At 47.7% G+C, this 18,964-nt stretch overlaps 1 protein-coding gene across 1 annotated transcript; it reads left to right on the top strand.

Annotated features, from left to right (window-relative positions):
- Positions 1 to 2,450: 2,450 nt before the first annotated feature.
- LOC118080898 (SRSF protein kinase 3) lies at positions 2,451 to 18,334 on the top strand. The gene is made up of 12 exons (XM_088662669.1): positions 2,451 to 2,506; positions 4,714 to 4,824; positions 6,554 to 6,662; positions 6,990 to 7,077; positions 8,337 to 8,426; positions 10,182 to 10,286; positions 11,742 to 11,904; positions 12,886 to 12,971; positions 15,160 to 15,267; positions 17,062 to 17,131; positions 17,231 to 17,323; positions 18,035 to 18,334. Exons 2-12 carry the CDS (start codon positions 4,779 to 4,781, stop codon positions 18,217 to 18,219), a joined length of 1,143 nt encoding a protein of 380 aa, XP_088518795.1. The 5' UTR covers positions 2,451 to 2,506; positions 4,714 to 4,778; the 3' UTR covers positions 18,220 to 18,334.
- Positions 18,335 to 18,964: the final 630 nt, after the last annotated feature.

Below are 18,964 nucleotides of genomic sequence, written 5' to 3'. Positions count from 1 at the left end.
CTGGGTTTGTCTTCCTCTGGCACAATGTAGGACCCTTTGCTAGAGGACGGTCTGTATCTATATTCTAAACAATGGAGAGTCTTGTGGCACCGTAAAGACCGGCAAATGTATTATTGTGCAATCATCAGATGCAGCAGGCATATATACACATAGCTTGGGAATGGGGGGCTGGAGTAGAGTGGTGATGGAGGGAAGCAAAGTGCAAAAAGGACAGTGGCAATTACATAAAAGCAACGGCAAGCGACGAGGCCATGTTGGTGATAGCACAAGTAGTATGGCACTGGTAAGCCCAGGGATTCAGGCGCAAGTTCTTCTGAGTTCATTAGGCCTTACTCCCAAGGTTGATCTTGGCTGAATTGCTGAGATCATCCGCAGGAGCGTTGGTTTTTCATTCCCCGAGTTGGCGAGGCTCATTTAACAACAAGAAGAAACGGAGCCTTTCGTGGCATTGGCCCAGTCCTGTGGAACACCCTGCCAATTGAGATTCAGCAGGCTCTTTCTGTGCCTCCTGGAAACATTTCTATTCTGCCAGGCCTATGCAGGCAATTAAGAACACGTCTTTCCATAACAGCTGATTTCTGTTTTTAAATGGCTTTTTAATGTATGGTTTTGGTTGCTGTAAGCCTTTTTTTGTGTGTGACAGCGGTATACGAATACTTTTATCAATAAATAAGGTAGCATGTATTAGCAATCTGTAAATTCTGATTTATTTAAATAATAATAATCTTTGTATTAGTATGCTTATTAACACACAGCCCTATGCCTGCCTGCTCAGACATAAGTCTTTCCGACATCATTGAGACTTGCTCTTCCAGGCACAGGGCTGCATTTTGCACAATGCAAAAGTTTGCATTTCCATCTTGGCAATCGGTCACTGCTGATCTATAAATATACACCCTGGAGATTCCGGGTTTTGCTGGGCAGAGATGGAGCCAGGAAAGTATTAGAGAGCATAGCAGGAAGCTATTCCAACAGGTGTAGGGTTGAAAAGGGATGGTAAAACGAGACCCTCCCAGCTGTCCCGGCTCCGTGAACTGTATCGAAGCACCGTGTGTTTCCACAGACTTCAGTGCGATCCAATCCTGACCCTCTATCCTCACCACAGCTATGCTGGGGGACTTGGGACGCCCCCCCTCCCCCCCGCCTCCTTTCCAGCAACAGGGACTAAAAAGGGAAGCAGTGGGAGCTGGTTGGTCGAGTCTCCCCAGAGCTCGGAAGCCTGGCAACCCTGCAAGCTGCCTTTCCCTGGGTGAGAATGGAACGATCGGGGCTGGTTAAGTCCTGAACCGCAACGAAGGTAAGTTTCACGCATTTTTACGTAGGGATTGTGTACCTAAGTCACTGTCGTTTGGCTCTGTAATTTTGCAGAGGGCACAGAAAGTAGGGGGAGGAAGTTCAGAAACTCCCAGCTTGGGCACTGCTCTTGATCCCCAGACTCTTATATCGCTAACCAATGAAACACTTAGATTGAATCGTAGAATTGTAGAGTTGGGAGGGACCCCAAGAGTCATCTAGTCCAACCCCCGGGGGATGCAGGAATCTCGGCTAAAGCATCCATAACAGATGGCCATCCAGCCGCTGCTTAAAAACCTCCAAGGAAGGAGAATCCACCGCCTCCAGAGGGAGTCTGTTCCACTGCCGAACCGCACTTACTGTCTGAAAGTTCTTCCTGATGTTTAAATACTTATCTTGAAAGAAAGGTGCATCCACAAGCAAGCAGCGTTGGAAGGGTCAGGTTTTTTGCAAGGGGGGGGGGAAATGCCCACATGACCATTAATGGGCAAGCTTTTTAGTTCTGCATAACTCTTCATCAGGCTAGATGGTAAGTAAAGCGGAGAAGGGGAGGAGAGGAGGAAGAAAGCTGGCTGGTGGTGCCGTCCGTTTTGTTCCGCACAAACACGAGGTTGATTTGATTGCTGTGCTACCGGACAACCTGAACTGGAATAATTCTAACATTCATCTTGGACCAGATCTGTGCTAACATTGCAGCTGCTAAAAGGGGTTTGCTACATGACGGACGTGCAGGGTTCCATCCTCCCAAAGACTCTGAAACGTTTGAACTGTGCAACATGTGAAACTCTTGAACGTGCGAGAACAGCCTCTCCTTTCTCCTCGCCTGGAGAAGGTGATCTGAGAGCTCCCAGCAGAAGGCCAGGGCAGTCTTTCAGCAGGGAAGCCTCCCTGGGCCTTTCCTTGCAATCCTCACTAATCCCATCTGAAAATCCAAGGAAGGGCAGCCAGGAAGCTGAGCTCTCAGCCTGGCCTTGGTCCAGCTCAGTGGAGTGCGGAAAGCAGAACGGGCATAGCTGCCGTCATTTTGAAAAGCCCAGGCCCAGTGCAGCCCCCCTGAAATAATCTCTGCCATGACCCTATCAGAAATGCTAGGAATTCTCCTGCCAGGCCAACTCTCAGAATTCAAGGGGAAGCAAAACCCCAGGAGGATTGGAAGTCATAACAGCTGGGGAAGAGAGAGGGAAGGACGAGGCTCAGTGCTCTGCATCTCCAGGTAGGCACCTTCTGCCAGGGACTGCAGAGAGCCACTGCCAGTCAGTGTAAGCAGCTCCAGGCTAGATGGGCCAATGGTATAAGGCAGCAGATACTCCCATCTCTTGTCTTCCTTCCACCTCCAGGTTCTGAACCAGCAAGCTCCTGCTCGGAGCCAACCAAATCGTTTTTATTTATTTTTCCTAATGTTGCAAATTAAAACAAATTTAATACCATTTTTCCAAACATCGGTTTCCCGCACTCCGTTCTTGATGTGCCCATAATTTCCTCTTGTTGCTGCATTCCCCCCCAGTTATTTCTAATTCGCGTTCCATTCCCTATAATTAACCTTGTATTACATTTTTGTTATTTTTAACAATATCATTAAGCATCAGCTATTATTATTATTATTATCATTATTATCATTATTATTTCATTTCTATACCGCTTTATGATGCGGGTGGCGCTGTGGGTTAAACCACAGAGCCTAGGGCTTGCCGATCAGAAGGTTGGCAGTTCGAATCCCTGTGACGGGGTGAGCTCCCGTTGCTTGGTCCCAGCTCCTACCAATATAGCAGTTCGAAAGCACATCAAAGTGCAAGTAGATAAATAGGGACCGCTGTGGCGGGAAGGTAAACGGCGTTTCCGTGCGCTGCTCTGGTTTGCCAGAAGCGGCTTTGTCATGCTGGCCACATGACCCGGAAGCTATACGCTGGTTCCCTCGGCCAGTAAAGGGAACTGAGCGGCATGACCCCAGAGTCGTCCGCGACTAGACCTAATGGTCAGGGGTCCCTTTACCTTTATACCTTTAATCTCAAAGCGCTTTGCAGCATATTAAAACATCAATAAAACAATCCAGAATCAAACATTTCTGAAGAAAGTCAAATATAGCGTATACAGTAGGGCGTGTTGATTTTTTCCACCTTTAAAAATCCTGATTTGAGGGGTGTTAAAAAGTTGTGGTATGATGAGGTAATTTGAAATCTATTTTGGTTCCTTGTAAATCTTGAGGTCTTGCTTGGTAAATCTCTATGTGAAAAGTTCCTCCTTTTTTTACATTTTTTAAATTTTTCTGTCATTTCTAAACATCTAGGTTATTCCCCAATTTTGATGAAAACCGATGTTGCTAAGTGCCTAAAATTGATGACAAGATAGAGTGGTACCTTGCAAGATGAAATTAATTTGTTCTGCAAGTCACTTTGTATAGCAAAAAACTCACCTTGCAAAGCATGGTTAAAAATTTTCCCGGTTTACCCGGTCTACCCATTTAGTTAATGCATTCCTATTTGTCTTGCAAAGCGTGGTCATAGGAAACTTTGTCTTGCGAGTCGCCTCGCGCAACGCAAAACACTTTCATCTTGTGAGTTTTTCGTTGCATGAGGCATTCATCTTGTGGGGTACCACTGTATTGTAGTTCTCTCAAGATTTACAAGGAACCAAAATAGATTTCAAATTACCTCATCATACCACAACTTTTTAACACCCCTCAAATCAGGATTTTTAAAGGTGGAAAAAACCAACACGCCCTAGTATACAGTGGTACCTTGGTTTAAGTACTCAATTGGTTCCGGGGTGCCATTCACTCCCCAAAAAGTACTTAAACCGAGCGCCGATAGCGCGCATGCGCAACGCGCCACTAGAGCGCTTCTGTGCATGCACGAACTGCGCAGATCGCTTCTGCGCATGTGCGTGTCACAGAACCTGGAAGTAAACACTTCCAGGTCCGCGGAGTACTTAAACTGAAAGTACTCAAACCAGAGCGTTCTCAAACCGAGGTATGACTGTACAGTCAAAGCAACATACGGTAATTAGCAGAAAACTGAAATATCATCTTAAAGATTTCAAAATAAAACATTACAAAGAAGGTCAACTACAGAATACATATTTAACATAAACAAAGTTAACAAAAAAAAAAGCTTAAACATTTCCCCCATGTTTTAAGCTGTCTCTACACTGTAAATAAATAGCACAATAAACGTCTTTAAAGACAAACTGGACTCAAGAGGAGTTACTCTAGAGTGGCCACGACGACCCTCTGACAGTTGGCCTTGTTGGGCATCGGAATCCTGTGACCTCTACAGATTCCCCCTCTCCATGCTGTAGAACTGCAGAATTCCTCTGAATTATTTTCACCTGACAAAGTGGTCTTTGCAGTGATGGCTTAAGGCAGAGTTCTGTTCAGTTAGCTTTGCAGCTTGAGGGGTAAGAGTTAAATGTTTCTGCCCTTAGATGTGAAGCTTCTTCAACCCTGGAGAATTCTGAGCATCCTTGAGAGAGAGGGCTGCACACCTGCTATGGATGGGTGTGAGTGGCAGAAGGAGGCCTCGGCCTCCTGCGCAGGTAAGTTGGGAGGAAGTGGCAGGCACAGGTCTTGCCCCAAGCTGTGTCATTTAATTTCTTTGTGACATTTATCACCCCCTCAAAGGAGGCTGTGCTCCCTACCCTCGTCTACGCGGAAGGTCAATTAGGTTGAGATACAGCAGCCAGCAAAAGGTTATCCAGAAAGCTTTATAGATGAGGGAATATTTCTGGCTGCTAGTCAGATGGGCAAATGGATCCAGAAAAGTCAGGGGACATAGACTGCGTGGAAGGGACCCCAATGGTCATCCAGTCCACCCCCCCTGTGAATTGCAGCTAAAGAATGCAGGTTGGTCTCCATGGGGGGTAGCTATCCTGTGGCCCTCCCAGATGTTGTTGGACTCCAACCCCATCATCCCATAGCACTGGCCCGGCTGGCTGTGGCTGATGGGAGAGGAAGTCCAGCAATAACAAGAGGGCCGCAGGTGAACCCCTCCACAATGTCCAATTCGGCCTTCCCCCAAGATCAGGGGTCAGCAAACTTTTTCAGCAGGGGGCCGGTCCACTGTCCCTCAGACCTTGTTGGGGGGCGGACTATATTTTTTTTGGGGGGGAACACGAATTCCTATGCCCCACAAATAACCCAGAGATGCATTTTAAATAAAAGCACACATTCTACTCATGTAAAAACACCAGGCAGGCCCCACAAATAACCCAGAGATGCATTTTAAATAAAAGGACACATTCTACTCATGTAAAAACATGCTGATTCCCGGGCCTTCCACGGGCCGGATTGAGAAGGCGATTGGGCCGCATCCGGCCCCCAGGCCTTAGTTTGGGAACCCCTGCCCAAGATGGACTGTCCACAGCTCCTATCATTCCCAGATACATGATTGCACACCAGCTATTGTTCCTAGCAGGGGGGAAAGAAGCTGGTCACAATTTTATAAAACCAGCTTTTCCACCAGTGAAATTCATTATTTACACAATGGGCCTTGCGTGATTGGCTACTTCAGGGCTGCACCTGTGGGCCGATCAGGTTGCGGATTGACTTATGCCAGCTGCCTGATTGGCTGCTCCTGCAGGCCAATCAGGTTGCTGATTCACTTCCACCTGGAGCTGGATTGGGTGGCTCCTGCGGCCTGCGGATCAGTCAGCAGTACATAACAACCAGCAAATGAGCCAGCATCACCAAACAGCTGTTTTCCCCACCCAAGTAGAACTATTAATTAAAAACTAATCTGCTGCCATAAAAGTAATTTTCCTTTGGCACCAAGCATATCTGGGCTGCTGCCGTATCGGCACCCTATTTTCTCTATTTTTCTTTTTTTAAGGGGGGGGGGATACAGAAATAGCTGTTTCTTTGTCTTTCCATAAATCATACCCTGTTTACTGGAATGGGAGAATACAGGTGTAATGTAGAAGATAGGGATGTTTTCGCCAGATTGCGTAGTCCGCTATGCCTCTATGAACAGAATTGCAGGGAATCTCTCAAATTCTTACCATCGGAGGCTTCACACCTTCTACTGTTCAGCCTTGGAAGATTTATACCAGGCACCCTCAAACTTGGGCCCTCCAGATGTTTTGGACTACAATTCCCATCTTCCCCGACCACTGGTTCTGTTAGCTAGGGATCATGGGAGTTACAGGCCAAAACATCTGGAGGGCCGCAGTTTGGGGATGCCTGATTTATACTATTGCATGACCTGCAGAGCCTAAGTCTCTTGGTGTCTTTCATTAACGCCTGTTCATCCTCCCTCCCTTTGTGCAGAAGGTTACTATCCCGTGAGGAAAGGAGAGGTGTTCAATGGAAGGTACCACGTAGCGCAGAATCTCGGGTGCGGCTACTTCTCAACGGTCTGGCTTTGCCAAGACTTGGGGTAAGTAAACAAAAACGGCCTGCTCCAAACTGCAGAGGCCAGTCATGTGGTAGGAACACATTCTGTTGGCTGAGGAAGGGCTGGCCTTTCCTCAAAGGAGCTCAGGGCAGTGAACACGAGGCCCCTCCTATCATTTACTCCTCACAACAACCTTGCAAAGTAGGCTGCTATACCGTGGGGTGTGGGGAAAGGAGTGCCTGGTCAACAATCTTCTGCTGACTGGGTGGATAGGTTTGAACCCATCCTTGAAACAGTTGGAAGAGGGCTGCAAAACAGTTCAGAGCCCGGAGATCAGTTCTCGCTCTCAATCTATGCATCTTCTTTCAGGAAGAAGAGGTGTGTGGCTGTCAAGGTGCCCAAGGGCGGGGAGGATTTTGCTGAGGCAGCCCTGGATGAAGTCATGCTCCTTCGCTGCGTAGGTAACAAACCGCCAGTTGGGGGACTGGTGGCCCATTGGGGCCGGTAGGGTGTAAGGCAGGAGGCCAACAGTAGGTGGCGACGGAGCTGACGGCAGGCAGAGCCAACCTGAACCAGCTGTGTTTCATCCTCTCCCCTGCTGAGTGCAATGCTGAGACGGGGGTGGCGGAGCCGTTAGCTGGTACCACCCTATGGACTGATAAACTGAGAAGGCTGATAGGTAGGGGCTGGAAGAGGACTGAGCTTGGTGGGACAAGTGCCCTGTTCGCCAGGGGCATCTTACCCATAGAGGCTAGTGGCAGGGGCGCCAGGGAGGAGGCGGAGGCTGGACGCAGCGCCTCCCGGCATCAGCTCGCCGCCCTTGCCCACCTCCGCCATGCTGCGCTAAAGCAGCGCCGCGCCCAGAGCCTCTGTCCGCCGTGGCCACTGTGGCACGAAGCGGCCAGCTGAGCCGGGAGGCACCGTGTCCAGCCTCCACCTCTTCTGTGCCGGAGGAGCCGCCTTCCATCCACTGCCCACCTCCCGGTGCTGGGCATGCTTAAGACAGCCCTGCTGTTCGCCCTCCTGAACCAGCTTCCCCTGCAAACCAGCTCTTTTCTTCCAAACCCCCTGAAGGTTATGACCCTTGAGATGCATATTTTTAGGGCACACCTAAAAAATATTGCAAGCTGTATTAAACTGTTTTAACACTGTGTTTTAAATGCATCAATAGGAGTATAGCATCTAGATCAAGGGAAGTAATAGTACCACTGTATTCTGCTCTGGTCAGACCTCACCTGGAGTACTGTGTCCAGTTCTGGGCACCACAGTTCAAGAAGGATACTGACAAGCTGGAACGTGTCCAGAAGAGGGCAACCAAAATGGTCAAAGGCCTGGAAACGATGCCTTATGAGGAACGGCTTAGGGAGCTGGGTATGTTTAGCCTGGAGAAGAGAAGGTTAAGGGGTGATATGACAGCCATGTTCAAATATATAAAAGGATGTCATATAGAGGAGGGAGAAAGATTGTTTTCTGCTGCTCCAGAGAAGCGGACACGGAGCAATGGATTCAAACTTCAAGAAAGAAGATTCCACCTAAACATTAGGAAGAACTTCCTGACAGTAAGAGCTGTTTGGCAGTGGAATTTGCTACCAAGGAGTGTACGTTAATGGGCCGTTTCAAAAACAGTTGATACCTCCTCTAATCGCAAGCCATCCGGAGGCTGTCAAAGGCCTCATAAAAGTAATTTGTGCACGCTTCTTATTTATATTTCTGCAGGTGAACAGCAAGAGGAGGAAAGACCAAGCCAGCGACCGTGTCATCCACTTCCTGGACGATTTCAAAATGATTGGAGACAATGGCTTCCATATCCTTTGATTGGTAGATAATGCAATACAAGGGTACAAAAAGCTGGACAGGGCATTGCTTTTAAACAAGGTTGGACATTTCCACTGATATTGTACTAAGCTGCTGTCCTAACACACCCAGCTGTCCTTAACGGAATTCGCTATAATAATCAACATCATTATAGTCAAACCTCAGTTCCCAAATGCCTCCGTTTTGGAACATTTTGGCTCCCGAACTCCGAAAAGCCAGAATTAAGTATTCCGGTTTTTGAATGCTTTTGGAAGCCGAACATCCGACGCGGCTTCCACTTGAGTGCAGGAAGCTCCTGCAGCCAATCGGAAGCCGCGCCTTGGTTGTCAAACATTTTGGAAGCCGAACAGCCTTCCGGAATGGATTACATTCGATAACCAAGGTTTGACTGTATTTTCCTTTATATGCTGCCCATCTGACTGGGTTGCCTCAGCCACTCTGGGCGGCTTCCAACAAATTAAAAATATTAAGCACAGTGAAACATCAAACATTAAAAACTTCCCTATACAGAGCTGCCTTCAGTTGTCTTCTAAAAGTCAGATAGTTGTTTATTTCCTTGGCATCTAATGGGAGGGTGTTCCACAGGACAGGCACCACTACCGAGAAGGCCCTCTGCCTGGTTCCCTGTAACCTCACTTCTTGCAGTGAGGGAACCGCCTGAAGGCCCTCGGAGCTGGACCTTAGTGTCGGGCAGAACAATGGGGGTGGAGACACTCCTTTAGGTATACTGGGCCGAAGCCGTTTAGGGCCAAGTTACAGGGAACCAGGCAGAGGGCCTTCTCGGTAGTGGCACCCGCCCTGTGGAACGCCCTCCCACCAGATGTCAAAGAGAAAAACAACTACCAGGCTTTTAGAGGATATCTGAAGGCAGCCCTGTTTAGGGAAGCTTTTAATGTTTAATAAATTATTGTATTTTAATATTTCTGTTGGAAGCCGCCCAGTGTTATATGGTCCCTGGTAGCCGCCTCTGGATGAGCTGTAGTTCCCGAGTCACCTTCAAAGGTAGCCCCACATAGAGTGCAATGCAGTAGTCCAAGCGGGAGATAACCAGAGCATGCACCACTTTGGCAAGACAGTCTGCATACCAAGTGGAGATGGTAGACAGCTGCCCTGGACAGCTGTGAGTCCAAAATGACTCCCAGGCTGTGCAGCTGGTCCTTTAGGGGCACAGTTACCCCATTCAGGACCAGGGAGTCCCCCCACCCCCGCCCACCCTGTCCCCCCAACGACTACCTCCATTTACGAACGCTTCGGCGAGCGAATGCCACGGACCCGGAAGGGTTTACATCCGGGTTCTGCGGCGTCAGATGTGCAGAAGCGCTCTATCAGCGCTTCGCGCACCCGCAGAAGCGTGCCTTCGGCGAGCAATCGCCTCCGCGGAATGGATTGCGGTCGCAAACCGAGGTACCACTGTACTTCTGTCTTGTCAGGATTCAACCTCAGTCTGATATCTGCCATCCATCCTCCAACCGCCTCCAGGCACTCACACAGGACCTTCACCGCCTTCACTGGTTCCGATTTAAAGGAGAGGTAGAGCTGGTTATCATCTGCATACTGGTGAACACCCAGCGCAAACCCCCTGATGATCTCTCCCAGTTAACTTTCCTTCTGGGACACAGTTCTCTGGAAGCTGTTTCTCACATCCTCCACTCCCTCTGCATGAGACCCTGGGGAGCTGCGGCTGAAGTGAACCAAATTCCAGCAGTTTCCCAGTTACTGGATCCCTGACAATATCTCCTCCCACATGTGTGCTTAGTGTTTGAGCTGCTGGGGCCTTCTCTGCAGTCTCTGCTGAGCAGCCAAGGAGTCCAGGGCCTCCCGTTGCCCTTTGTGAAGAAAGCAACGCAACAGGTAAGTAAGTACAGGGTTACCTGGAGAGCTGAGCCAGGCAGCATCAGGGCCAGCCAAGATGCACCAAGGCAGTTGCTGTGGGGATGTTTCTCAGGCAACAGTTGCCGCAAAGGATGCCTTGGGTGGCTGGAGGGGAGAACTCTTCATAGCCCCGGCCTCACCAGAATCCATGCATGCTCAGTATAAATTCATGTGTCTTCCCATTCATGGGCATACCCAGCGAGGGGCAGGGGGGGCAGCTGCCCCCCCGAAGCAAAAATTTTTTACCGTATTTTACAGACCATAACCCGCACTTTTTCCCTCCAAAAACTGAAGGGGAAAAGTCGCTGCGGGTTATGGAAATCGGGCTGTTTCCGCCCCCTCCGCAGGGGCTGCTTGAGTCCCTGGCACATCCCCCTCCTGTGCCATGTGCAAAGTTGGTAAGCGACCCTGGCACCTAGGTGTTTCTGAGCATGTGCAGAATTATTTTCTCCCGGAATGAGAGACTTAACAAGGCCAATCCGGAGGTCTCCCATACTTCCCGCCAATCACAGCCAGTCAATGCTACACCCTCCTTTTCCTTCCTGAGGTGTGAGCACATCCAGTCCATGACAGATTTTTTTTAAAGGCAAATACCTATCCGTACCGTAGCAGCAAATTCAGAAGCGCAGGGCCTCTTCATGATAGCCACAGCCACACCCCCTTCTAAGATTATACAATAATCTTATAATTCTACAATAATAATACTCACAGGTGCATTACAACGACCAATGCAAGGTGTTGCCTTTTAGCTACTTCTGTTTATTTTCTGTGCACATACATGAGCAACTGATTTGGAGATTAGTTACAGGTAGGTAGCCGTGTTAGTCTGACGTAGTAAAAAAAATTTTTTTAAAAAATGCTTCCAGTGGCACCTTAGAGACCAACTAAGTTTGTCATAGGTAGGAGCTTTCGTGTGCATGCACACTTCTTCAGATACACACCCTATATCTTGAAATCTTGATTTGGAAATATTCTTTTGGAGTGTCTGGCGTTTTGTACATTACAGAACTTGCACAGCATTCCCTTGGAAGCCCCTTGTGTTTTCAGTGTTCCTAAATACTTAGTTTTGGACATAGAGAGCGACTCTACTTCTTTCCACACGCCTTCTCCAGAGTGATCCCAGGAGGCAATCCTCCTTGGCTGACTCCCCTCCCCTGTGACTCTGATGAGCTCCAGTCAGCCCAAAGAGTGAGAAGACTTCTTCTCAGCTCCCCTTCCATGCTGATCGGACGGCTCTAGGGTGCTGGAGACAGGGACCCTGCTGCAGAAAGAGATATGGGTCTTCGATCTCCATACGCCCCACAGACCACCATGCCTCTGAGCCCCGCTCTCCAACTCTGGAGTTTTTCCTGTATGTTCTTCAGTACCGCAAAAATACCAACGCAATACACATGGAACAGCTTTGGGCCACTGATTGCCTCTGCTTTGCGGCAGGTTCTCCAAGGCTTGCATTTCTTGCACAAGGAGTGTCGCATCATCCATGCAGACATCAAACCGGAGAACATCCTGCTCTGCGTCGCGGAAGGGAGCCTGCAGACGCTTCTCCACAAGGTGGCTTTCCAGGAACACGGCACAGGAGCCGAGCCCAAGAGGCCAGGTACGCCGCGCAGGAGAAAAGGCCGCGGTTTGTTTGGAAGGGGAGAGCACGTCCCCCCAGGAACACTGAGGAATCCCTCTTTGGTCACTTCAGGCCAGGGGTGGGGAACCATTTTTCTTAGGTCAAGGGCTGCAGCCCCTTGTGGGTTAACCTCTGGAGCCGCATGCTGGTGGTGGGCAGGCCCTAGGGTTGCCGACTCAGGAGATGGAGGTTAATTGGGAGAGGGTGGCAATGCCTATGCCATACCCTCCAGCATTTCTCTGATGAAACTAGGGACATCCTATTCAATAATAATAATAATAATAATAATAATAATAATAATAATAATACCCCATCCATCTGATTGGGTTGCCCCAGCCCAGGCATCCCCAAACTGCGGCCCTCCAGATGTTTTGGCCTACAACTCCCATGATCCCTAGCTAACAGGACCAGTGGTCAGGGAAGATGGGAATTGTAGTCCAAAACATCTGGAGGGCCAAAGTTTGGGGATGCCTGCCCCAGCCACTCTGGGCAGCTTCCAACCTATACAGAAACATAGCAAAACATTAAACGTTAAAAAAAAACCTTCCCTATACAGGGCTGCCTTCTAAAGGTATAGTTACTTATCTCCTTGGCTCGGGGGTCGCATGACTCTATACCTGCCAACATTTCTCCAATTAATATAGGGATGTCCTAAGGAAAAGCAAGACATTCTGGGATCAAATCAGAAACCAGGATGGCTTCTGTAAATCCGGGACTGTCTCTGGAAAATAGGGGCACTTGGAGGGTCTGCTGTGCTATAATTTGCAGCCGACTCCTCCTGGGCTGAAGCTTGCAAGATACATTTATGGTCTTCTTTCGGAATTGGTTTCCATCAGGATGAGATCTCACACTACTGCTGTTGAGTCAGGGCTGGTGTGAAATACAGGTGCAATAAGGGATATATAACCCACGGTTTTCTATTGCCTCCGGAGCTTATTTCCTCGTGTTGGTTCCGTCCAGGGGAGGACGTGGCTGCTGTCCTGGATTGCTGCAACCTCATGAAATTGGGAGTGAAAATTGCGGACCTGGGAAGTGCCTGCTGGACGGTGAGTCTATGACAGCACAGCCACCCATCCCTTTTCTGCCATTGTTGCTTGTGAGTACATTGCTCTCCCTTTAAGTGCACTAGCCATCACCCCATAGCTGGCTTGTTAAGCTTTTTCACAAGACTGCCACAAGTAGTAGGGATGGAGGGGAAATCCGTCAGTTCGCGCTTAAAGGTGAACACACTCAATTTGCATGTTCCGCAACAACGCTCAAACTGAACGCTCAACTCTTCAAACTGAAGAGAGCCAGTGTGGTGTAGTGGTTAAGAGCGGTGGACTCGTAATCTGGGGAACCGGGTTCGCTTCCCCGCTCCTCCACATTGCAGCTGCTGGGTGACCTTGGGCTAGTCACACTTCTCTGAAATCTCTTAGCCTCACTCACTTCACAGAGTGTTTGTTGTGGGAGAGGAAAGGAAAGGAGAATGTTAGCCGCTTTGAGACTCCTTCGGGTGGTGATAAAGTGGGATATCAAATCCAAACTCCTCCTCCTCCTCCTCCTCTTCTTCTTCTTCTTGCTTCAAAATTTTGCTTCTCTGAATCTTGTGCAGTTTTCCAGCCAAGTCATGTGTTGCCCTGCCAAAAAAAATTCAGATACAGTGGTGCCTCACAAGACAAAATTAATTTGTGCCGCGAGTCACTTCGTCTAGCGATAATTTCATCTTGCGAAGCACGGGTTGCCGCGGCAAAAAAAAAACCACCACCAAAAAACTTTGACTTGCGAAGCACGGCCATTGAAAACTTCATCTTGCGAGTCACCAAAAACATCGCAAGACGCTTTCGTCTAGCGAGTTTTTCGTTGCACGAGGCATTCGTCTTGCGAGTTACCACTGTATTAGTGTCAAGCATGCATAAAAGTTCATGGAGACAATAATGTACAAAAGTGCATTGTATTTGAGGAAATTGATTCCAAAATATATGAATATTGGGGAATAACCTCACAGAAATGTGTGTGTAGGAGAAACTCGTATAAAAAATGCTGATGACTTTTTAATGAGCTTCATTTTTATATTAAAAAAAAATCACAAACTACCATAGAAGCTGGAAAAAATGATACATTTTTATTCAATCTTCAATTTAAAACAATCCAATTGAAATTGGAAAAATGAGAAACTAAAACTTGGCAGAGGCATCTGTCCCTTTGCCACGAGCCAATAACACAATACAAGAGCTTTCTGCTCCAGGCTGTGTGGCAGGTGGTTATGCCACTGGTCTTAATCTCAGGGTTGTGGGTTTGAGTCCCACATGGGGCCAAAGATTCCTGCATTGCAGGAGGTTGGACGAGATGACCCCTGTGGTCCCTTCCAACCCCACAATTCTATTATTATGATTCTAAGCAGTGCTTTTTTATTGGGGGACGCGGGGGGGGGGTTACGCATACCCCCTAAACATTTTGTGAATCTAAGTTTGGTCTCATTGAGGGGCAGTGTTTCAATATGAGTAGGAAAATGAGAGTACCCCTAAACATTTTTGTAAGAAGAAAAGCACTGATTCTAAGGCAAAAGCCCTCTCCACCTGTTGTCGCCCCCCCAAACTGCTATATATGGAGGTATATCCTCTGAAAAGTACAATCCTAACCACGTGCTGTTGACTGCAGTGGGGCTTACTCCCAGGTCTGCATCCTTAATAAAACCACTGAGCCTAGGGCTTGCCGTTCAGAAGGTCGGCGGTTTGAATCCCCGCAACGGGGGTGAGCTCCCGTTGCTCGGTCCCTGCTCCTGCCAACCTAGCAGTTCGAAAGCACATCAAAGTGCAAGTAGATAAATAGGTACTGCTCCAGCGGGAAGGTAAACAGTGTTTTCGTGTGCTGCTTTGTTTTCGCCGGAAGCGGCGTAGTCATGCTGGCCACATGACCCGGAAAAACTGTATGCGGACAAACGCCAGCTCCCTTGGCCAGTAAAGCGAGATGAGCGCCGCAACCCCAGAGTCGTTCGCGACAGGACTTAACAGACAGGGGTCCTTTACCTTTACCTTTTAAACCTTTTATGGTTTTGTAAATTGCTTTGAGGGTGGTTTTGGTTTTGGTTTTGCTATCAAGCAGTTTTTAAATCTTATGAAATGAACAAATGAGTAAAATAATCCTGCCCAGTATTATGTCTTCAAGGATTTGCCGCTGTTTTAGGCCGCCTGCTTATCCAAAGGTGCATTGGGCCACCCACTCTCACTCAGCCCGTTGTCCCTTTTGTTCCAGTACAAGCCCTTCTCCAAGAAGATCCAGACCCAGCCTTACAGAGCCTTGGAGGTCCTCCTCGGATTAGATTACGGCACCCCAGCGGATATCTGGAGCACAGCGTGCCTGGTAAGGAATGTTTCTCTGGCAATGACGCTGCTACTGCTCTTACAGAGCCTTGGAGGTCCTCCTCGGATTAGAATCCCAACCATCTACTGTATTCAAAAAGGAGAACATGGAAGATAAGAACTGGGCAGCCAGAGATATGAACTGATAGCCTTGGGACTATCAGGACCCAATGACCTTTTTGCTCAGCATTCATCCCAATTTGTTTGCACAAATCTTATGCAGTGCTTAGATTATGTCCAGGCTTTATTGAGCATTCGTTCTGGTTTGTTTCTGGAGTGGTTATATGACAATGAGCAGTCATCCTGCCTTCACCCTGATTTGCTTGTGGGGTGTTTACATGTCTTCCCATTCATCATTCATTCATTCATTTTTTCGTCACTCGGCAAGCTGCAAAAAAGCTGTGCTTATCTGCGAATTTCTTGTGCCAGGGCGACAGAGTGCTTCAATCCACTTTAAATGTGCAACCCTAGATTTATGGCATGTGGAAATTCCCAGTTGTCAAATAAGGTTGTTTATGTATGCCACTGCCTTGGCTTGTGTTTTGTTAGCCCAAAAAAGGAAAACGAGCGAGGTCCCAACTAAAGAAGAATGGCAACTTAAACTGATGGAATATACGCAGCTTGTGGACCTAACACACAGAATAAGAGAACAAAAAGAACATACATTTAAAGAAGATTGGAAAATGTTTTTTTGGAATATATGGGGGAAATTGCACTTGAAAACGATGGCAGCATTAAGATAAATTCAGCAGTGTAAATAATGGATGTAATAATGGAATACTGAATGGCTTGGTTTATGTAAAACATGTGGCGATTTGTGTTGTGCAAAATCAACCATGGAAAGAGAAGAAGGCAAGTCAATGATGTTTTAAGGTTGTTTAAATGAATATTCTAAACTCTAAAACAGAAATATATACAGTGGAACCTTGGTTTATGAACACCTCGTTTTACGAATTTTCAGTTTATGAACACCACGGACCCATCTGGAATGGATTAATTCACTTTCCACTACTTTCAATGGGAAAGTTCACTTCAGTTTATGAACGCTTCAGTTTATGAACAGACTTCCGGAACCAATTGTGTTCATAAACCGAGGTACCACTGTATATAAAAAATGGAATCCCTCCTGTAAAATAGCCTGGAGGCACCTTTGAGATTGACCATAGTTGAGATTTTACCCTCGATACACATACCTGCCTGGAGACTCCTGTGTGTGTCTCACACTTTTCTCTCTGCTAGTTTACTCATTGTGAAAATGGTTCAGAAACATAAAGTGCATATTTTAATATTTACAGTCATTCGGATCAAACTGCTAAGTGTATTGTAGAAACAAATGTATTTATTGGCCATATGAATTGGCTCAAGGGACGCGGGTGGCGCTGTGGGCTTGCTGATCAGAAGGTCGGCGGTTCGAATCCCTGTGACAGGGTGAGCTCCCGTTGCTTGGTCCCAGCTTGGTTCGAATCCCTGTGACAGGGTGAGCTCCCGTTGCTTGGTCCCAGCTCCTGCCAACCTAGCAGTTAGAAAGCATGTCAAAGTGCAAGCAGATAAATATGTACCACTACAGTGGGAAGGTAAACGGCGTTCCCATGTGCTGCTCTGGTTCGCCAGAAGCGGCTTAGTCATGCTGGCCACATGACCCGGAAGCTGTACGCAGGCTCCCTCGGCCAATAAAGCAAGATGAACGCCGCAACCCCAGAGTCGGTCACGACTGAACTAATGGTCAGGGTCCCTTTACCTTTATGAATTGGCTCACAATGGACTTACTCAATGTGTGTTGTGTGTCATCCTGCAGGTTTTTGAACTGGCCACTGGAGACCGTCTCTTTGATCCCCAGGCTGGGCAATATTTTTCCAGGGATGATGGTAGGTCAGAATCTAGCCTGTCTTCTTAAACTCCATTTGATAGGAGAAACCGTACAGTAAAGCTTCTAACTTTGTCCCGTCCCCCTCCCCCCCTTTCAGATCACGTGGCTCGGATCATCGAACTCCTGGGCAGAATCCCACCCAAAGTTGCTTTGTTCTGGAAGCGGGCAACAACATTTTTCAACAGACAAGGTGAGACTGCAGCGGGAGTTGGAGATAAGAGCAGAGATCCAGTGGGAGGGGTTGGCGGTGGGGGGTGGGGTGTCAAAGGACTGATACTATTTCTGCAGAGAGCTTTTCAGAAGAAGTCTAATTCACTTATTATTATTATTATTATTATTATTATTATTATTATTATTATTGATAAAATTATATTATTAATAATATTAATATTATGCACAGAAAATAGTAGATCTAGCTGAAAGGCAACACATGGCGATCTGCAGTGATGTTTGCAATGCATGTTTAATTTTATGATGATTGTATTATCCTCAAAGGTTGTATCATTTTAGAAGGGGCTGTGGCTGTCATGAAGGACCTTTTGCTTCTGAATTTGGCACTACACTATTGCATAGGATCGCATAGTCAGGCCTTTGCATAGTCAGGCCCAAGTCTTGTATGAAATTCTGCACTTGCCTAGTGCAATTGCAAAAGACAAATTTGTAAAGGAAAAATGCAACACCCTCGTCTATAGGTGACAGCTCCAGGGGGCCCTGGGCTTAGCACCCACAACGCGGGACTCCAGTGCAACTTCCGGTTTCTCGCGAGGCCTCGGAAGCGGCGCAGCACTGTTGACACCCATAACCTTGGCTCAAGTCAGTGTCCCTGCCCTTGTCCCCAGGAGGAATCTAACAGGTTTCCAGAACATGACTGCGGCTACTTTCCCCCTCTCTCCTTCGGCAGGTGCTCTCCTTCGGATGTCCTGGCTCTCTCCCTATGGCCTCTACCATATCCTCACGGATAAATACAGCTGGCCCAAGCACCAGGCATCTCCGCTTGCCAGTTTTCTCCTGCCTATGCTGGAATATGCCCCAGAAAGGAGGGCAGCAGCTGACAAATGCCTTCAGCATCCTTGGCTCAATACCTAGTGCAGGCTTGGTCTGATCCTGCTGCTCTCTCTGCCAGGGTGGTTTAGAAGTAGGATACACTCACAAAGGAATCTTAGGGGCACACTAGGCATGAATTAAATTAAAGTGCATGTGGGTTTTTTTGTTTGTTATGTAAGCAAGCAGGGGTGTCGTGGGCAAGGGAACACAGGGGAGTACAGATCTGGGATTTTTCTCGGAGTGAGAGCGATGACCTCATCTACAGGAGAGGCGGGGTTACTGCTCTGGAAAGTGAATGAGGTGATAATGAGGCTTTCAAGTTTCACTGTAGCACAGGGGAAGTCAGAAGTTGATAGCAGCTGATATAATGGATTGATACCTGCTTTTTTCTTTAAAAACAACAACAACAACTCCTTGGGGTGTGGCTGTCTAGGGGCTGTCACAATGAGCTACTGAACTTCAACAGCCCCGGCCTCAAAGACGCCTAAGCAGCCTGGGACCTTACGGGGTGCAGAGAGGTAGTTCAGTTATTTCACTCCCTGCTAAACTGAACACAAAACAACTCTCCGGAGCTGCTACAGTGGTACCTCACAAGACGAATGCCCTGCAAGATGAATTTTTCGCAATACGAATGCGTCTTGCGATCTGATGGTGACTCGCAAGACGAATTCGTCTTGCGAAAAATTCGTCTTGCAAATTGCAGTTTCCCATAGGAATGCATTGAAATTTAATTAATGCGTTCCTATGGGCAAAAAAAGAGAAATTTCCATGCATTCCTATGGGAAAC

Source organism: Zootoca vivipara, chromosome 2, assembly GCF_965207765.1.
Source record: "Zootoca vivipara chromosome 2, rZooViv2.hap1.1, whole genome shotgun sequence".
In the NCBI taxonomy this organism is placed as follows: Eukaryota; Metazoa; Chordata; class Lepidosauria; order Squamata; family Lacertidae; genus Zootoca; species Zootoca vivipara.
This window is presented reverse-complemented; position numbering and strand designations above follow the sequence as displayed.